Source organism: Phyllostomus discolor, chromosome 4 (assembly GCF_004126475.2).
Source record: "Phyllostomus discolor isolate MPI-MPIP mPhyDis1 chromosome 4, mPhyDis1.pri.v3, whole genome shotgun sequence".
In the NCBI taxonomy this organism is placed as follows: domain Eukaryota; kingdom Metazoa; phylum Chordata; class Mammalia; order Chiroptera; family Phyllostomidae; genus Phyllostomus; species Phyllostomus discolor.
The window spans coordinates 8,624,059-8,644,064 of NC_040906.2; the positions used below are offsets into that span (position 1 = coordinate 8,624,059).

Consider the following 20,006-nt stretch of genomic DNA (forward strand, 5'->3'; position numbering starts at 1 on the left):
GCAAGGGGGCAAAAACAAAAAGAGAGACAGATCTGTCTTAAATACAGATATGGACAGATTTGTGGATTACAAAAGGATCTTCATATATAATATATAAAATATATATGTATAAAATTACTTATGTCACTTACGTTGAAAAACGCAAAGAGATGGGGGAGGGAGGTGTAAGGGGATTAAATGGCAGTGGAAAATAATACAATAAAGACTAAATTAAAAACGCAAACAGAAACGCGCATTGTGTGTGGGTCCACGTATGTGCATAAGGCACAGGACACGACTGGAAAGAAACAGGAGGTGGTGGGAGTGGACACCTTGTTTAGACAGCAGAGCGGGAGCGGCATGGGGGTGATGGGGGCATTTTAGCTTTATCTGAAGTATTTTGATTTAAATTGTTTTAAAATTATTTAATTTTATTATTTACATTATTAAATCATTTAAAATTATTATTATTTAAACTTAATAATACTTAATTTAAATTATTATTAATTATTTAAGATTATTTTAATTTTATTTTGCAGTGACAGTTGACATCCAACATTATTATTATTTTTAAAGATTTTATTTTTAAAGAGGGGGAGGGAGGGCAAAAGAGAGAGAGAGAAACATCAATGTGTGGTTCCCCCTCACATGCCCCCTACTGGGGACCTGGCCTGCAACCCAGGCATGTGCTCTGCCTGGGAATCGAACCAGTGACCCTTTGGTTCTCAGGCTGGCACTCAATCTGCTGAGCCACACCAGCCAGGGCAACCTTCAACATTATGTTGTATTGGTTTCAGGTGTGCAGTACGGTAGTTAGCTAGTCACATGCGTTACAAAGAGCTCCTCCCTGACGCTTCAGGTACCCACGTGGCACCCTACTTAGGAAAATACTTGGATCACGTGTGGTCAAGGGCTCTAAAGACTTCTCATGTATGCATGTGACTATTGATTTCTGATCATAATCGGTTGTGAAATTCGTAAAACATCCTTTCATCCTTGGAAATGAAACATAACTGTGTGGCCCCCCCCCAATGAATTATTTTCCAAGTTAAACTTTTAAACGTAAAAATCACAAAGAATCTGAAAAGTTAAATTCTATTTCCACAAGTTAAAATTATGTACCTCAACTTTGGGAGTCACAACAGTTTTGAGGACACCCAATTCATCTTTAATTGCAAAGAATTGGAAATATGGGGATGGATTTAAACGGATCGGGGGGTCTTTCAAATTCCTAATGGAAATGAAAGTGGCTTCATTTAGACTCACAGGAGGTCCATTTCTAAGGTGCTGTCAACAGCTCAGGGATGGCATGGCTTTTCTCAGGGACAGGGCCTGAACGCTGGAGGGCGAGTGTCGGTGAGGAAACCAAGTCCTAGAGAGGGCAGTGAGTTTAGTCCGAAGTGCCCTCTAAGAAGTGGCAGGGCCAGGACTCTTGCTCGGGTTTCTACTGCCAGCCCTGGGTGCTCTCTGCCAGGACACATCGTCGCCTGTTCTGGTTCACCAACGTGGGTGCCCTCGGGTGTCTCCATATCCGGTGCTGTCAGCTATTCACCCAGAGATTATCTATTTACCCCCATCTTACCTTAACTTTATCTATCTATCATCTATCTATCTATCTATCTATCATCTATCTTTTATCTTCGGAGGTCTGCCCTTCCCATCCATGACTCCTAAATGATGCCACAAGTTTCCTCTTTGCCTCTCCCTCCAGCCCGGCGCAGTCCACCTGTTCCCCAGGTATCGTCGTTTGCTCGCGTCCCCACGCTGCCGGCCTAGTGACCCGCGTGGACCCTGCAGCCACTGTATCCACCTGGCAAGGTCTCCAGGACCGCGCCCCGCTCTGGGTGGGGTTGAACTGCCCTGGGGTGGGAGTGGCGCCGCCCCGCACTCACCTTGCCCGAGGTGGGCACGGCCGCTGAAAGCACCAGCACAAGCACCAGCAAAAGCGGCAGCAGGAGCGCGGGCAGCCTCCGCGCCGCCGTCCGGGGGCACATGATGAGCGCCCGCTGAGAGTACCCGCAGGCTCCCCGGCGACCGCGTCCCTTGCGTGGCTCCGGCTGCAGAGTCCGGCTGTGAAGCACGGCTTGCCAACCGGTCGGGGGCGGATTTTGTAGGGCTCAGCCGCGCTGTCCGTCCCTCCCCACCGAGGCTTTTTGACTGTGGCTCCAAGGGAGGGAAGAAGTGGCTCAGGTCCCGCCCTCGTCCCACCTCCCCTTCAACTCACCAGGCAATGTCCTTCCGACCTGGGCGTCGTGCCCAGGAGGCAAGAAAGGGCTGCGCGCCTGTGGGGCAGGTGGGCGAGGCTCCAGGGTTAGGGGTTAAGCAAGTGATGCTCCCAAGGTCTTGGAGCCGAGGCGGAGCAAGGGGGCTGCGGGCTGGAGGTGGAGAATTTTGGGGGTGCGCAATGGGGAGGCGGCAGAGAGAAGTGGAGGGAGTGGCCAGAGGCCGTGCCCAGATTAAGTGGGAGGCGCGCCGGGCGTGGGCACTCCGAGGGCCCGCTGGCTCCGGCTCCCGGCGGTGCCATCTCGCTGCTTTCCCGTTCTACAACCCGCCTCCAACTTGCAGCCGCCGAACTTGCCCGAGAGGGCGTGGTGAAGAGAGAGGCGGCGGAGTCGCTCCCGGATTTGGGCGCAGCAGAGCCGGGAGGTGTGCGCCCTGCGGGCTGGCGATGAGGCAGCCCCTGGCGCTGCGGGCGGCCCCCGGAGGTAAGGCGCCTGTGACCCAGGCTGGGCAACCTCTGCCCTCGAGCCTGGGGCATCTGCCGGTGGGGGGCAGTGGAGAAGGCCTGGCATCTCAGGTGGGGCGCGCGCGCGCGGGGTGGCGGGTGGGGCTGGGGAGCTGGGGCTCAGGGTCACCAGAGGAGAACGTGTCTGGCTCCCGAGCTAGTCTGCCTGGGCTTGAACTGGGCGCTGTGTTTTGATTAATTTGGAGGCTCAAGTTACCACCAGCCTGGCAGTCTGGGCACTGCGACATGCCAAGAGCAAAAGGCAGCTGAGGGGAAAGAGAATGCCCATCCTATTCTCTGCTGCGTTGAACTGGCTTTTCAGGCTGGATCTTATCTGCGGAAATGCAGGGGAGACGGAGAGCCAACTTCGTCCTGGGTGTCTCCCTCCCGAGAGTGCCCTTCGTCGCGGTGGCCCTGGATACAAACGTGCAGTTATCTGGCTTGTTAGGGCGCTCTCTTCAAAGGAGGGCTGGTGCCCCTTCTCGCACCAGTTGGCCACGTTGGCTCTGAGGATGCATTTAGACCCTTCTCAGAATAATGCTATTAGGTACATACAATACACGTAAATCAGAATTACTTATACTGGTGTACCATTACTAAGGTGGTCAAGCCATGATGTAGCAACAGACGTGCATTGTTAATATTGCATGGAACATCTGGGCCTAACAACAGCTCCATGAGAACAACTTTAGTCTCAAAGTGGTGAGAGATGCAAAGCTGAAATGTGACATGAAAATGCCAGTGGCTGCAAACTCTCAGGCACTGCCAATACTATCATGGTGTGTTGCCTTCATAACGGAAGGCGATACTGAACTTCCAGGACAGTGAGTGAAGCTAGAGATGCAGCTTTTGCTTCCGATCAGGTTCACAGACCACCTGAATTCATCTCGAGGCTGAGAACCCCTGCTTGGGAGCGGCGCTGCTGACATCTGCAGTAGCTGGTCATCAGACCCCAGATGTGAAATATGTGGTGTGGTTCCTCATCAAGGAAAACCACTTGCTTGCAGTTAGAATGGGGTCTCTTCTACTACTGGACTAGACCTGTGTCAGAGGGCAAAAGCCTGACAGTGGGTGAATGAAGATACACCCCAGCTTTTTTTTGGCTGTAGAGTGAATATTATGGTCTTCCCTCTGTTTTTTTAGGCCTGTGATGGCCAACTGTGGTTGTGCATTAGAATCTCCTGGGGATCCTCTAAAAATCCTGGTGCCTCATTCATCTGAAACCAATTACACCAGACTGTCCAGTGGTAGGGCTCAGGTATCAGTTTGTTTTAAAGCTCCCTGGAGAGTTCCATATACAACCAAGTGTGAGAGCCACTGTTTTATGAGCCTATTTCGGTTAAGTTAGATGCACTGAATCAGGGTCTCTTCCTAGGAGAATAATAAACAGGACTTTTATTATTAAATCTTTATTAAGATTTATTGTATTATTATAATATAATAATATAATCAAATATTTTATGGTTATTAAGATTATGTAGCCATTAAAATGTATTCAACTCTTTAATAGGACTTATGTATGCCCAGGCCACACATGTTGCAGGGTGTCATGCAATAGCATCTTCCTATTGAAAGGGATCTTCTTATGGAACCTTCTCCCGCCATCCTGGTTAGACAGGACAGCAACTGCTGTGTGGATGAAATAACAGTGCCCAAGAGTTCTGAGGGGCTTATGAACATCTTGCGTGAAATGACATTACTTCCTCTGGGGAAAAACCCCTCAAAGTTAGTGTGAAATGCTCCTTCTTTTTGCTGAGCTCCAGATTTCTCAGTTTGGACCTTCATTACTTTTCCCTGAAACCAAGTCGTTTTTATGGAAGACCCGTCTTGGTTTTATCACCTTTGGAACGGGAGGAGCGGTCAACGGCAGGTCACTGCTGATGCCACAGCAGAGCAGGAGGGACACTTGTGATGTACACACAGTAAGGAGGAAGTGTGGTTAAGAGCTGGGTCTCTGCAGTAGGCTCTGGATTTGAGTCCTTCTCGTATTTCATAGTGTTGACCTAACCTCTCTGGGCTGGGAGCTTCTCTTCTGCACAGTGGGCATAATCATGGTACCCATCTCAAGGAGATGTAGGGAAAGAATGTGGTGATCCGGTAGAAGCCAGTTGTCCAGGGTCTTCACAAAACAATCAATAGGAGAATTTGGTCCTCCAGTTGCATAAAGGAAAACCAGGTGCACGAGAAATGGTGGCACAAGACGGAGATGCTTGTCTCAGCTCTACAGGAAAGGATCAAGCACACCTCCCTTGCTCCCTTGAAGTCAATGAACTATTAAGGCTTCTAGAACTTGCTTCTTGGCATTTCTGGGAGCAGCACCTTGGCATCCTGGAGAGCTGGTTAGAAATGCAGACTCTTAGGCCCCACCCAAGACCCACTGAATCCGAGGCTACATTCACCAAGGTCTCCAGGTGACTCACCAGCACATTCAACTTGGAGAAGTGGCGTGTCTACCAGCCAGACTCACCCACCCACTCCTCACCTTCCCACCTCACACCTACACACCCTCCTTTAGTGCAGTGTTTGGTATGCGCGTGAGGTGGTGCTAGTCAGGATTATTGATTTTTAAAAAATCATCCTGGGGTCAAGAGGTTTGATTTTTCACAGTTGGTTCTTGAAATTTGATAAAGCGAGGGAGGCGAGGTCAGTTCATGTTGTACATACAAAGGACACAGAGCTCTCTACTTTTCACTATGGTTCCAAGTAAGGGCTTTGAAAAAGAAATGAAGTGGTCATTGCCTTCAAAAAGTCCTATGTTATTATTTTTACCCCCCTCGCCATTTTTTATCACTACAATATGTCTGTTTTCTGCACAGTGCTGAAATATGTAGAGTTGATTTCCCTGCGTTTGAATGTAAGCCCCTGTAGGGCAGGGGTGTGGTTGGTGCTCTGTTATTGAATGAGTGAATGAAGTTCTTTACATTTGCTGAGTGAATGAAGTTGGATGGCTTGACAAATTCACTGGGGATTCACACACGGGTCTGTTTTCTTGCAAAGTTCATGATCTTTCTAGAGGCTTTGTAGTACATGGGTATACTTCTGCTTTTGATGAGCTGTACTTTGCCGAGCTTCCTGTAGCTTCTTTAGTCTCTGTAAAAGGTTAAATTTAATCTTAATTCATTTTTAAATTATTCTTGTTTTCCTTCGTCTCCCCTCTTAGTCATTCCTCTTCTTTCAAGAACCTTTTCCTTTCAACGCCTCTAGAACAGTTGACTCCCAGGTTCTTTTAGGACCTCAGTCACCATCACACATGTCGGTTCTTGCTGTAGCATCTCCGGATTCTTTCACTGTATCTCTAAGCTCACGGCCCTGCCTCCTGCCTGCCCTGATCATCTGTGGATTACAGCAACATCCGCTGCAAAGTTCTGTACCAGGACTTCTACATTCTAATCCATCTTCTACGTTATTGTCCGAGTGCCACTTAAAATTGCACATGGTATCAGAAAGGTTAGGTTGCTTTGGGGGCAATTACAAACAGTCCCCAAATTTCAGGGTCTTACAGTAACAGGACTTTTTTCCCCTCCATTGTCACGACATACTCATCATAGGACGTAGGGAAGTGGGAAAGGGTGGGGGGCTCTGCTTATATTAGCCTCTCAGGAACTCCTGGAAATTCCCGCTGCACGTGTTCTTCTCTGATTGCCGCAGCTGGGGAGGAGAATGTGACAAATCAAACATGTCTCTAAAAGCTTCCGTGTGGGTGTGATGCTTACGACTGCCCATCACATTTCATTGGCCAAAGCGGTCACGTGACCATACTTCCTTCTTGTGAGTGGTGGGGAAGTGAAATCTACCACACGCCTGGAAGGAGAGCTGGAAGTATTTGGTGACCGTTAGTAATGCCCATTGCACGTTTGCTTATTTTAAAGCTTGCAGAAGCTTTTCTTTGCCTTTACAGTACTTTTTACACTTCGTGGAATAGGGGGGTCCAAAATCAACTTTTAAAAGATTTCCTGTGCTGTCCCGTACTTCTCAGGCTCACTCACATCTTGGTACTTGCTGTTCCCTCCACCCCAGGAACCTCCCCTGCAGTCTGTCTGGTTCAGTCACTTGTGTTTTCAGATCGAGGTCCAAGATCAGCCCTGGCCGGTGTGGCTCGGTGCACTGAGCACCTGGCCTGCAAACCCACAGGTCACTGCACTGGTTCATTTCCCAGTCGGGGCACGTGTTTGGGTGGAGGACCAGGTCCCCAGTTGGGGGTGTGGTGAGAGGGAACCTGTTGATGCTTTCTCCTTCTCTTTTTCCCATCCTTCCCTCCCTGTACAAATAACTAAGTAAAATCTTTTTAAAAATTGTTTTAAAAATTTTGGGACCTCTTTTTGTCTCTATGATGAATTAGAAAGGAAGGAAATAAACATTTATGAAGCTGCTCCCACAGGGCAAGCACTGCACTAGGCAGTTGCATTGCATGAGATTTAGATGCATGCAGTTCTCTCCGGCATTCATTTTCCGTGCTGAGAAATGAAGATCCCAGAGGGTTTTATGAACTTGCTCAAGGTTACACTGCTAAGGGGTCAAGATCTTATCACAAGTCTTCCTAACTCCAGAGCCCTGCTTTCTTCCCTCACCGTGAGAGCACTGGCACCCCGAGAGGAAGGCAGCCAGTCTCTGTAGAGGAGAGGAGAAGTCATCAGAGGCAGATAATTGCTAATCTCACATCGTGGTGGAGAATGGGCCTTGTCTGGTGGGGTCCCAGGGTATCACTACCTGGGTTCACCCAAAGGTGGTTCCCAGAGGTAGGAAAGGTCCAGAGACTTCCAATAGAGCCACTCGAGCCCTGCTCAGAGAGGAAAATCACAGACCAAGAGAAACCTGGGGCTTTCGTGTTTTTAGCAAGAGACACGAGGCATTCTGAGTGAAGAATGATGTTCTTCAGTCGGAGGTAAAGGGCTCATCCGGTTTTGAAAATTAGTCATGTATTTTTGGAGCATTTATCACTTCTGTGTCATTCCCATGTGATGACATTATTATGATGTCAAATTTTTCTGTTGATATTGGGAAGAGACTGCAAAGGACAGCATGATAAGAAAAGCCAATATTGACAGAATGGTGGATTAGCTAAGATATGGTCCAGTGGGCCCCAGACTAGCAAACTCAACTCTGAAGTCAACTGAGGACGCTGCAGCACTCTCGAACAATTTAACCAGACCAGGAGGGAAGGAGGAGGGGAGTGGAGTGGGCTTGGCCATAATCCAGCAGCATTCTAGTCAAGTTGGAACTCAGAGTCATTCTCAAGAATTTGCTTGAGTAGTTTTCAAGTTTTTCCCTGTTGCTTCTTACAGACTATGAAGCTGTAGCCACATTCCAGTAGTCTATGGACCACCCAGATTCATGACCTGCCTTAAAAATCCTGTGAGGTTAGATGGAATTGACTAATTTTGCTAAAAAGCTCCAACTCACCTGAAGTCTTTGAAAAACTGCAGAGAGAGTCAACAGGAAGATACGGAATCTTAGAAAGACCAAAATCAAGCAACCGGCTTGTACGTTGAGGGAAGGTTGGGTAATGTCTTAACAAGGAAAGTGTAAACCTTGAAAGGTGTTGGCCTGTGAGGTACACAGGCCAGGCTGGTCTTTATCTGGGGGTATTTTTCCTAAACTTTGAGGCCCTTTGCTTATTTCTTTGCAAACTATGAGCCTTTAGGAATTCTATTTTGGAAAGATAAAGATATATACAAGTAGGTGTTCAAACCATTACAAAAATTGAGCCTCAGAAAATCTTCAGACAGTTCAGTGTCAGAAGGTTAAAAGGAAGGAACATGTAGTCACGAAGTTAATAGAAAGTTATTTTTCTGAAAGAACAAAAATATTATTAGTGAAAAGAACTCAAAAACTTAATGTTACTTGGGGAAAGAGAAGACATTGTACTTCTGCTACTTTTTGTGGCTAGGAGAGTCTGATGCTCAGCCTCCTGTTTATTGGGTCCCCCAATCTTGGCTGTTGGCCACCCCCATTTCCCAATCGATGAGAACCCCAGCAGAGTGCGCTTCTTTTCAGGATTGGGTTGCAGGGAAAACAAATTTCCCCTGGTGGAGGCTGTGATTTGGAAGATCTCAGATCTCGTTCCCAGACCTAGCATTTGGAAAACATGGGGCAGAGACTCACAAGGAGTCCCAGTGGAACTGGGATCCAGGATTTTTATAAGAAAAAAAAAAAAAAAAAAGGACTCCAGGGAGCTGGCAGAGAACAGTGACACTCCCTGACGGTACATGACCATAATGCTGGATGTCACTAATGTGAGCACACAGTGGGAGAGCGCCTGCGGGCCTCACTGGGGCTGGTGAGAGAGGGGATATCAAAAGCCGGGACACTTATGTTCGATTTCCCTGTGATGGGGGTACCCAAGATGGCTCCCTGATAAGTCGCGGCCTTTGGACCATCTGCACAGGTCAGTTTGCTCAGATTACAGGAAATGACTCTCAAACTGCCCCAGGAATAGCTCTCCGGAATGAGCGAACCTTTTATCCTCTTATGAGACCCTCTGTCTATCCTTCTGCATTTCCTTCTCTTGAAATCAACTTGTTATGATTACTCTGCATATCTGTTTTTTTAACTTCAGGCTTGTACTTTGATTTGACCTGTCCCCACCTTCTAACACCCCACTGGACCTCGGCGCATGCCTGGCTGCATCCTTCCCTCCCTCATCCCTGTTTTTTCTCTGGGTTTCCTAATTTTGGCCTTCCAAGAGGATTGATCCGGGTTATCTTTTGGTACCATCTTCCAGCCCAGAGCCAGAGTTCTATGTCACTAAGCCAAGCCTTGGGTGACATGGGTCACCCCCCAACCTTTCCGTGTGGCTGGGGAGACAAGATCAGGTGACGAAAACCCGGCCACGCCCCACTTAGCTGGGCTGATAGGGGTCAGGTGCCCCAGGGCACAGAGAGCACCCCCTCTCTATACACTCTATAGACATGCTCTGTGTTCTCTGTAGAGCATGGTTGGCAGAGGAAACCCTGGCCTCGGAGAGGTACGGAACATTTGCGTGAGTTCCCTATACAGGCAGTCTTCTGAAGCTGCTGTTTGCACATGTGTTCATGGCAAAGCCCTTTGGATTGTTCAGGGACTTTCTTTCTAAAGGGTTTTATTTATTTATTTTTAGAGAGAGGGGGATGGAGGGAGAAAGAGAAGGAGAGAAACATTCATGGGGGTTGGCTCCTTTCGTGTGCGCCTGACCGGGGATGGAACCCACAGCCCAGGCCTGTGCCCTGGCCAGGAATCAAAGCAGTGGCCCTTTTTGCTTTGCGGGACGATGTCCCACCAAGTGTGCCACACCGGCCAGGGTATTCAGGGACTGGAATCACACTGCCTCAGCCCATCTCACGCGATGATGGCCATTCACCCGTGAAATGGGAGTTTGGCGGGAGGCTGTTCTGCATGGCACAGCGTTTCTGTGTGGTGCAGTCACGAGCCTGGTGGAGAGAAGGGTTTTTATGCTCTTAACACGAGCTGTGGGAACAGAGAAAGTCCTCAGATGGTTGTGGATTACACGCGGGGCAGCGTTTCGTGAAGTGCAGAGTGAGATGCACAATGGCGTTCCCAGCGTCTGGCTGATTGGGTGATGGGGCTGCTGCTGCGCCTCAGGCAGGAGAACGGTTACAAAGCCTGCGAGACTCCGTTGTGGCTCATTTTGGGCTCCCAGGCAGACCCGTGGGGAAAGCACACAGTTTTATGAGGCTTGTGCCAGGTAAATTGGTGAACAAGGCAGGTTTTTTCCCCCTTTTTTTTACCTTTGGCAGTTCATTCAAAGCAGAGCTCTTCAAATTGAGGTACATGGACTTTTATGGGACAAAAAGGTTCTTAAAAGTTATGCAAGCAGCTTGGAAAATTAAATAAAGGAACCAATTTCTAGATTCTCAACTGCTATAGATAGTCTCTCTTAGAATTGTTCTATCTGAAAATGGGCCTTTGGTCCAGAGTCCCGGCTCCCCTTTTACAACTGTCCTTCCCCTACCTTTTAAAAGAAAGACATACCCCTGCCCCCCTCCCTTACCCCCATCCATCCCCAGTGTTACCGCCCTGCTTTGCTCAGTGAGTAAGAACTGTGTGTGGGGCCAAAGGATGTGCAGCGTAAACGCAAGTGTTGAGAATGGAAAGCGTTCTACTCCCAGGCTCCACATCCCCTGGACCCGGTGGTCCCCAGCGTCTGTGTCATCACAGCTGAAGGAAGACGTAGCAGCTGAAAGATCACTCCACTTGGTTCTGGGTGATAAATTCCTTACTGCTTTTGGTATACCACTGATGACATTTGTGTAACAAATGGCTTTCATTCACAACTTCTTATTTATTTATGTTTATTTATTTTTAGACAGGGAGGAAGGGAAGGAGAAAGAGAGGGAGAGAAACATCAATGTGTGGTTGCCTCTCATGTGCCCCCAACTAGGGACCTGGCCTGCAACCCAGGCATGTGTCCTGGCTGAGAATTGAACCAGTAACCCTTTGGTTCACAGGTGAGTGCTCAGTCTGCTAAGCCACACCAGCCAGGGTCACAACGTCTTATTTTTGTGCATAAGTTTTATTAGGATTTGCAGCTTTAGAAGTTAACGTGGATGTAGGATTGTTGCTGAACCTGTCTCATTCCAATAAGAAGTTTTATTAACCTAGGGAGAAACAGAAAATCCCCATTCGTTTATCGCCAACTCCAACTCCAATAAAATTTCACTTTTAATTGTTAATAATTGTAAATTTTGTGTTGCAATTTAAATTCATTTATGTTTTTGATGAATTGCATACTGTTAATCATCACAGTGATAAGTCAATCCAGGAGAAAAGGATGTTTTCTAAAACAGAAGTTGTGATCATAGGATATAAAAATATTCCATTTCCATACGTGTTTTTGTTGCAGAGAAATATGGTAGGGTGATCAACATGACTTTCAAATGCAAAATTACATTGCACTAAGATGTGTGTGGGACAGGGAACAGAAATATGAGTCCAAGAAGAAAAATGCAGTGAAGCTCCTAACTGTTGAAGAACTCGGGTGCAGACAGTGCAAGCCGATGGCGGTGCAGACCGAGTGCCACGGTGTCCTGACTGGCAGGCCGTGCCTGAGACGGTTCTGCAGCGGTTTTATCACAGGTCACCATTCCCAGTGTTCCGAAGTACACTCTCGGCAGCTATTGAAACAGAAGGTGAAAGTTTGTAGATATTAACTTTAAAGAAAGAAGAGGTGGTGTGCAGAGGTTTTTCGAAATTTTTACGGGAGCGTGAGAACAGAAACGTGTGAGGCCTGCCGTTCGGCTGTTCATTAGCTCTGCCGTTTTGCACAAATGACTTGAACTAATCCCGCTGTCTCTCCTGTACAACGGAGAAAACACTTTTCTGACTAGACTGTGGCAAGAACGAAGGGATTTGATGTGAGCAGCACTTAGCAAAGAGCCCTACGTATGTCAGTAAACGTCACTTGGTCTTCACTTTGCCCAGAGCTCTTATGGTCCCTCTCCACCTGCCTTCCTCCACTCCCGCACATCAATTCAAAGTTACGGCCTCTCTTACCTTCCCTATTAAACATATTTGATTCACACTCTGAAGGTCCCAAATATGTTCTGTAAGTTTGTTCATCCAACAAATAAATATTGAGCACTTACTATATCCAGGCATTATTATGGCACAGGGGACAAAGCTGTGAATAAAAATGGCGACATCCCCATGGTCACAGAGCTTATATGATGAGTGCACAGTGACGAGAATGCATTGGGCACAACCCGTACGGGTGTGTCTATTCATTGTTAGTCCGTGTCCCTTCACCCTGGGCAGTCCCGCTGACTGGTGGGGACACCAGCGGGGTCTCTGCAGATCTAGCACCCACCCAGCCATCTATCCAGTCATCCAGCAACTCAATCAAAATGTACAAAGAACCTCCTAGGTGTTAGGACCATCGTTCATGATAGGGCAGTCTTACTCTGAAAGGTGACCATAGCAACACTCTATTTTAATAAAATCCCCCTTTGTGTGCCTTTCATAATAATTATGCATACAGAGTAACTGCATTGTTATTGTATTGGTTTTGAGGTAAAAAATGCAAATATACCTCTGGTTTTCTTTGATTTTTGATGGTGTTTCTTATTTGTTTAAAATATCAAGTACATTTTAAATGATGCAAATGAATTTGTGTACTCTTTCCCAAACAATAGTTTGTTTTATTGAGACTGGCTTCTAGAGTGCAGTTAAAAAATGTATTTATTTAAAATGATGGATTTAAGAGTGGGAAAAGATCTAGGCACTCAAAGTGATTCTGTTTCTATTGATTTTGAAACAGCATCATGGAATGTTGTCCTCCCACTTACTTGGAAAACTAGTCTCCCATAGATACAGCATTGAGTTAGTTTATTCAGGTTTTCATGCAGAAATTTATAAATAGCTTATAATACTCAACACTCCCAGTTTTCTTCTCTCTACCCAGCCCTCACAGGTACCGCTGTCAAAGAAGCCCGAGTTTTTAAGATGAGGCATTTCCGCTCTGTGAGCCAAGAAGGTCTTTTATCAAAGTACAGAGTCCTTTGAGCCAAAATAGTCTTTCTTTTTTATTGGGATAAAGTTCACCAAATAAAATTCACCATGTTGACTCTTAGAGTTTGTCATTCCGTGGGTTTTAGTATATTCATAATGTGCAACCATCGCCACCAATTCCAGAACATTTCTCATACCCCAAAGGAGACCTGGAACCTCCCAATTATCCCTCTGCAAACTTCTGAGGACTACTCATCTGTTTTCCGTCTCTTTGGATTTGCCTATTTGGGATATTTTACGTACATGGAATCATACAGCATGTGACTTCTTTCACCTAGTATGATGTGTTCAAGCTTCATCCATGTAGTATCTATCAGTGCTTCATTTCGCTGTATGGCCACATGTTTTGTAAGAATATAGCACTATGAATGATGTTGCTATGAATATTCATGTATAAGTTTATGTGTGAACCTATACTATCAACTGTCTTGGTTGTATGCCTAGCAGTGGAATCGCTGGGTCAGAGGGGAACTCTGTTTAACTTTCTGAGGAGCTACCAAAATGTTTCCACACTAGTTGTATCATTTTATATAAAATTTTTTTTATATATTTGGTGCATGTGTGCAAAATATGTATTTCTAAATTAGAGGGTGCCTTTCCTAGCTTCAAAGAGTAAAAAAAAAGCACTTGAGTGAATTTTAGTTTACATTTGCAGGAAAAAAGTTTACCTAGAAGAAAATCCCACTGAGAGAAAAGAAGCAATCATTTTTATGCAAGCATTTTATGTATATATGTATATATAGATAGGTCTTTTTACTCCTCAAAAATATATTTGACATATAAAGAATTTGAGAATATTTGCATTTCTAAGAATAAAAATGGATATTTATTCCATTTGACTATCACTAAGGAAAGGTTATGTCAAAAATAAATTGCAGTTTTCTTCCAGAAAATGTTTCATCACTACGAATAAGGAAAGTAGTTACATTGTAGTCGGTGCTGTGTTTTAAGAGAGACGTTTCTCTTTACCATGGACAGACCACAGGCCCAGGACGTAGCGCCTTGCCCATGAGGCGGGCGGTCTGGAGGAGGGGAGCGGCCCGGTAGACCTGTTCGGAAGGACCCAGGCCGGCTGTGCAGTAAGCCCCGCGCATGGAGTTAGTCAGGAGCGCTTTGAGGTGGATCAAGCCCTTGGCCACAAACCGCTGGTGAGTGTCCTCAGGACTTCCATTCAACAGTATCTCCTCGATGTCGGTTCTGTGCGCGTGAATTATACTAGTACTTCCTGGGTCAAAAAGCCAAATCGTTCCAGAAGTCTGTGGATTGTGCCTGCCATTGTGCAACTTGTTTTTATTATTAAACATGGATCCTTGCTCCTCTTCCTGAATTGCACCCACATAATCTTACCTGCTGGGAAGATGCTCATTTAGAGGCTGCAGATTCTTGCTCTCACACGCTGGGTTTGAATAGCAAAAACCTCCCTCTATGGCCAGAGCAACAGAGTCCCTATACCTCGTAGAGTTAGGACAACGCACTTCATGAGAGTAGTCGGCGGGAGAATGACCCCAAAGATGTCCACAGCCTAATCCCTGTGAATATGTTCTGTTTCTTGGCCAGGGAGATTTTCAGTTGCACGTGGAATTGAGGATGCTCATCAGCTAAGCTTTCCAGGGGGAGATTATCCTGGATTACCAGAGTGGCCCCCAGTGTAAACACGAGGGTCCCTAGAAGTACAAGAAGGAGGCAGGACAGTGAGAGTCAGGAGAGGGATGTGACGGGGGCAGAGGAGGTCAGAGGGGTATGGCCGGGGGAAGACTTGCCCCCCCACCGCTGCCGGCTTTGAAGGTGGCTGGGAGCGGGAGCCGAGGGATGCGGGCAGCCCCTGGACTCTGGGCGGGACAGGGAGACCGATTCTCCCCTGGAGCCTCCAGAAGGAACCCAGCCCTGCCGACCCCCTGGTGGTCCCCAGTGAGACTGAGTTTGGACTTCCGACCTCCAGAACCACATGATAATAAACATGCATTGTGTTGAGCCGCTGAGTGTGTGGTGATGTGTTGCAGCAGCCGTAGGAGGCAAATGTGATACTGTGACAAGTGACTGAAAAAACACGTTGGGCATAAAGGTATAGAAATGCTAAACAGTGAACAAGAGGAAGTTCTGAAGCTGCTGAACATGTATTATAGGCAACGAAGGAGGAGAGGAGGGTGTATCTATCAGGAGTGCTTGTTTGGAGAGGGTGTCTTAATTGTGAAACGTTCTTTAAAGAAACCATTGCTTTAAAACATATACAGCCGCAGGAGGAGGAGGGCTAGGGTAGGTGGAGACAGTAGTGGGATTCAGACCTGACCTGGGCCATCCCTTCCCCCTCAGTGCCACTCTGCCTGCGACCTTTTGAGCGCATTATTCAACATTTCCGAGTCTGTTTGCATTGGGTAAAATGTGGAAAACAAGTGCCCTGACTACAGTTTTAATGAGAGTCGACATATGGAGGCCCAAACTGCAAGGAGATGTGACCTATCCTTATTTACAAATGTCCCGAGTGGTAAGGACGCACTCAACAAACAACAGTTGTAAATACTTGAACTTGATTCAAAACAGTTTCCTACAGTGTTTGACACCTCTTGTACTCTCTTAATTTATTGACTTGCTTTATTTACTGAAATGCCAGCCTGGCCTTTTTGGGAATTGTCATAAGTTTGAGTAGAGGGGTTGGGAGAAGGGGGCCTTCAGTGCAGACACAGGTGAATGCCCAGCCAGTGCCCCACCCAGGGGCGTGGCTGTGTGGCCGTCTGTGGCGTTTACCAGCACCTGCACACTGGAGGAAGGAGGGGGGGCTGGAGAGGGAGGGCCCCCTAGGACCTGAGGTTTCAGGTAGGAAATGGCTCTGTGCAGAACAAAGGGCGAGGCTGGCAGAGGAACCTCAGCCCTGGCTGGGGCCCCTGGCCCCCCACTCTTGGGGGCACGATAAGTGGAATTCCCAGCTGCATCACAGCTGTTCCAAGGGTGGATGTGGAAGCTTTTGGGCAAATATAGGACTGAAGCAAATGTTTGTGAATGTTGAGTGGTTTTCTCAGTCAGTTCCGGCTGCTGTGACAGACACCACAGACCGCGTGGCTTCTAAGCAACAGGGATTGAGTTTTCACAGGTCCGGAGCCTGGAAGTCTGAGATCAGGGTGTCAGCAAGGTTGGTTCTGGGGGCACGCTCTTCCAGACTGCAGATCGCTGACTGCTCGTTGTATCTTCCTGTGGTGGGAAGAAGAAGGTGGGAGAGCTCTCTGGGGTCCCTTTTATAAGGGTGCGAATCCCATTCATGAGGACTCCACCCTCTTGACCCAAGTGCCTCCCAAAGGCCACGTCTCATTATACTATCACACTGGGGTTAAGATGTCAACATATGCATGTGAGGGGCATTCAGACTGTATAGCGGTCTCTTTGGTTCATCTCTCTCTGTTAAACTGTGTCTGTAATAATGATGTTACCCCCATGGATTTCTGCCTCAATTATAAGACCCTGAACTACCTAACTCTTCCCCAACAAGTCCATTTATTTCCATTCCTTCCAAACCATCTCCCAGTCCACTTAGGTTTTCTTCCCTCTTCCCTCCTTCCAGCTGGCTTCACTTAACGTCATTCAGCCTACACTGTCTTTGCCCTGTCCCTGAGCAAAGCTGCCTCCTCTCCTCTCTGGGTTTCATCCCAAGAGTCATCTTCCTTCACTCGTCTGTCCGTGCAGGTCTCCCCTTCAGGGTCCCCATGGTACCCAGCACAATTAGGACCTCTCCAAACGGCTGTGAGCACTTCCTGACTGATTAATAAGGGGAAGAGTAATGAAGACAGCCAGAGAGGGGACAACATTTATCTTGTCACTGAGGATGATGTGCTGGTGACAGCAGCCTATTAGACAGAAAGGGAAGCTTTCTAGGATTAATTCCTTTATTCTCTATCTGTTTAGTTTGGTTTGCATGAAAACAGAGTTTAAATTCATCTGCAATTTTTGTTTTTTTTTTTTTTGTAGGTCACTCATCCTTATCGTCTTTTCTATGCAACATGCATACGGGGTAAGTACAGTGATGAGCTCTGACTGCATGTTGAAAATTTGCTTTATTGAATGCATTGCTTTTGTTATACTTTTAAACGGGTCACTCTCTGGGATTCAGTTTTCTCATCTGTAAAACAGTTGGACTAGATGAGCTCTAAGCTTTCTTTTATATTTTATAGCCAAGACTGCTTACCAAAGTGCCTCTAAATGGTATTGGAGATTTCTTTATTTTACAATATGACCTTTCTTAAAAAGCCTTTTGGAGAGGGCCAGGAAGCAGCTGGTCTCCTTCAAGATTAAATCAAGAAGTGTAAGATTAACTCTGGAGAAAGATAAGCCTAGAACATTCTGTAATAAGATCTGAGAATCTAAGTTATTAAAACCCAAACTCAGATGTTTCTGGGAAATTCTATGGGCTGCCTGTAACTCAGGTTGATCTTGAGCTAGCTGGACTGGTGTAAATCACTCCAGTGAACCCGTTGCTGTCTGTCCATCCTCTCCAGCTGAGACCCACCCAATCCAATGTCTGTGATGCTGTTTATCATAGGTCTTTTCCAAGTAAATCCAGTAGGAAGTTTCCGTTCTCCTCTTCTTACCAGTCAGTAGAAGGTGTGTTCAGAAATGAGATGCCTTGGTTCTCCACTCGGACAATGATGTATCTCAGTTTATCCGAGATTCCGTCTTCTCCTGATTAAAGGAAGGATAAGACTTGCTCAGCTTAGTTCACATGCCTTTGGGAACGTCACCAGAAATAATAAATGGAAACACACTGAAGTATGTGTATGTGGATTTTTTCTGCTTCTCTTACTTGGTCCTTCTCAGTTTATTTTTGTATTATTATTTTTTAATTATGAAAGTTTACAGAGTCCTGTATTTCACTTCCTTTGTTCTTCTGTTCCATATGAGTGCATTTGATTCCTGACCCAGACTGTCCCGAACTAGATTGTCCTGGATTCTCCTAGCAGCCTGCGTACACAGGAGATTCTAGAATTCTCACAGAGAGTGCTTATACTGTTGCTGAGTTTTAAATGTCGAGATATAAATTGCTGCAGTAGCTACAGGAGGTAATCTACCCATCAGGATCTTAAGTTCACAAGCCTGTTGACACAGGACTTTCTCTTTTTGGGATTTATCACACACATTTATACTGATGTGTGCATAAAGACACATGTACAAGAATACCAGTTCCAGGATCCTGTTCAGGAAGTGAGATAAATGCCCATCAGGAAGGACTAATTATACAAGTTATAGTACTTTGTCTGATAGATGGCCAAGTGTATTATTGTGGCATGATTTTGAAGTTGTCCGATTAAATGAAAAGCGCAACACACAGGGAAATATACCATTTTGGTGAAAATAAAACAAGACCAAAATCACCAAAAAAGCACGTGTGTCTGTGTGTGTGTACACACGATGATTACGTGAATGTGCTCATAAACACCCAGACGCCAACGTGAAGAGCTCGATTACTTCTGGGTGAAGGAATGGGGGGGCCAAGATGGAGAGCAAATGTCTTTTCCCTTTGTACTGCTGTGCACGATTTGACTTTTTTTTATCATGTGCACGTTATTTATTTTTCAAAAAAGAAAATAGAGGTACACATGTAATAACTTACTTTCTTGAACTTTCTGTGCAATACTTATTTAAAAGAATCTGTGATAAAATGGACAGTGGCATTTCCTTTCTTCTCTTTGAAGAAGAGTGACACTGGTTTCAGAGACTGGCAGTGTAGCCCCAGGGAATGCGGATTATGCTTTGAATGCTGACTTGTCTGAGATACAGTCCTTATCTTCTTCTAATGGGCTTCTACGATCAGTTTTTGAGGTGCAGCTTCTTCCTCTATAAATGCCTCCTCCTTTTCAAATGACGTTTATTGTGATGTGTCTAATGGAGAGGAGCTTTGTAGAGACTAAAATAACTTCTTGCATTTTTCTTCTATTGGTCTAAGTCAAAATTTTATATGCAATTATTTCTGTGTCTTTATTAGAATCTGATGATCTATTTTGAACTGATTTTTCTCTGAAATGTAATTTTGCTACAAACATCTCAGTGATGTTTGGCACAATTAAGTAAAAAAAAAAACAAAAAACAACGAAAATAAAATAACAAACTTGCTTTCGTTACCAAGCCATTTAATCAACTGACTCTCTGTTTCCCCTGGTTATTTTGATATTTCACTGAGCACAGAATAATGAACCCAACCTTAAATGAACCCAACTGTTCAGACTAGTTATTTTAGGCGTTTTCATGCTGTCCTGACCTGGCCCTGGGCATTTATTTAACTTTTTTTTTTTTTACCTAATTAGGGTTTTGAACTTAATTTTCCTGCATCATAGGTAACAATGTTACTCAAAGCTCAAGAGGCATATATTCTGAAACTCCAAGTACAGTTTTTAACTTAAATTATCTAATTGCTTGGCTCTTGTCAAGGTTTAAATTCTTATAGGCTTTCAGTAACACATTAAGAGTCTCGTACATAAAGATGTCTTTTTATTAATGCTTAATTGTAAAGATATTTTCTGTTGGATTGTTTCTGAGCATATTTTTCCTGAAAAAAAAAAAGTGGTCTAAATTATGTGATTGAAAAGCAAAAAAAGATGCTGGGTAGACTCCTTTCCTTCCTATATATATATATATCTCCTATATGTGTATATACATGTACACACATATATATGTATTCACATATATTCACATACATATTTCTGTACCTGCATAGGTATGAATGTATACATATATGTAAGTTCCATCAGAACTATGAATATCGGTTTAACTGTTTTATGTTTCTGCATTGCACTTTGTTGTAAAGCAGAGATTCTCAGCC

The 20,006-nt window shown here is 45.6% G+C and overlaps 2 protein-coding genes across 2 annotated transcripts in view; one reads left to right on the top strand and one right to left on the bottom strand.

Moving 5' to 3' along the window:
- The window catches only part of COL4A3 (collagen type IV alpha 3 chain), a 128,039-nt gene extending 125,585 nt beyond the window's left edge, over positions 1-2,454 (bottom strand). Inside the window, exon 1 of the mRNA XM_028509391.2 lies at positions 1,872-2,454. Coding sequence (XP_028365192.1) covers positions 1,872-1,973 — 102 coding nt within the window. The 5' untranslated portion in view covers positions 1,974-2,454. The remainder of the gene's footprint in view (positions 1-1,871) is intronic.
- Positions 2,455-2,463: 9 nt separating this feature from the next.
- Positions 2,464-20,006, top strand: part of COL4A4 (collagen type IV alpha 4 chain) — a 114,171-nt gene continuing 96,628 nt past the window's right edge. The window contains exons 1-3 of the mRNA XM_028509675.2: positions 2,464-2,684; positions 14,186-14,355; positions 17,162-17,204. Coding sequence (XP_028365476.2) covers positions 14,300-14,355; positions 17,162-17,204 — 99 coding nt within the window. The 5' untranslated portion in view covers positions 2,464-2,684; positions 14,186-14,299. The remainder of the gene's footprint in view (positions 2,685-14,185; positions 14,356-17,161; positions 17,205-20,006) is intronic.